The following is a 304-nucleotide window of genomic DNA, read 5'->3' on the forward strand; positions in this document are numbered from 1 at the left end:
TGAGCCCCTCGCCGATGATGGCGCAGGCAGGCTGGATGTGGTAGGTGGTCGAAGGGGTCAGCTCGTGGAGGGCCAGCTGCTTCTCGATCTCGGCCACGGGCAGGGATTTGGGCAGATCCTGCTTGTTGGCGATGACCAGCAGCGGAGTGCCCTGGTTCTCCGCGAACTTGGTCACCTTGTGCAGCTCCGTTTTGGCTTCCTCCAAGCGATCCACGTCCACTGAGTCCACTACGTAGATGATACCATCGGTGCAGCGGCTGTAGGACTTCCAGAGCGGGCGCAGCTTCTCCTGCCCTCCCACGTC

The 304-nt window shown here is 62.2% G+C and overlaps 1 protein-coding gene across 1 annotated transcript; it reads right to left on the reverse strand.

Annotated features, from left to right (window-relative positions):
* Positions 1-5: 5 nt before the first annotated feature.
* Positions 6-298, reverse strand: LOC103801164 (ADP-ribosylation factor-like protein 4C; the record flags this gene model as incomplete). The annotated part of the gene is made up of 1 exon (XM_009073569.1): positions 6-298. A coding segment is annotated over one exon (293 nt), but the record flags the coding sequence as incomplete, so codon positions are not given.
* Positions 299-304: the final 6 nt, after the last annotated feature.

This window comes from Acanthisitta chloris, unplaced genomic scaffold (genome assembly GCF_000695815.1).
Source record: "Acanthisitta chloris isolate BGI_N310 unplaced genomic scaffold, ASM69581v1 scaffold22514, whole genome shotgun sequence".
Taxonomy (NCBI): Eukaryota; Metazoa; Chordata; class Aves; order Passeriformes; family Acanthisittidae; genus Acanthisitta; species Acanthisitta chloris.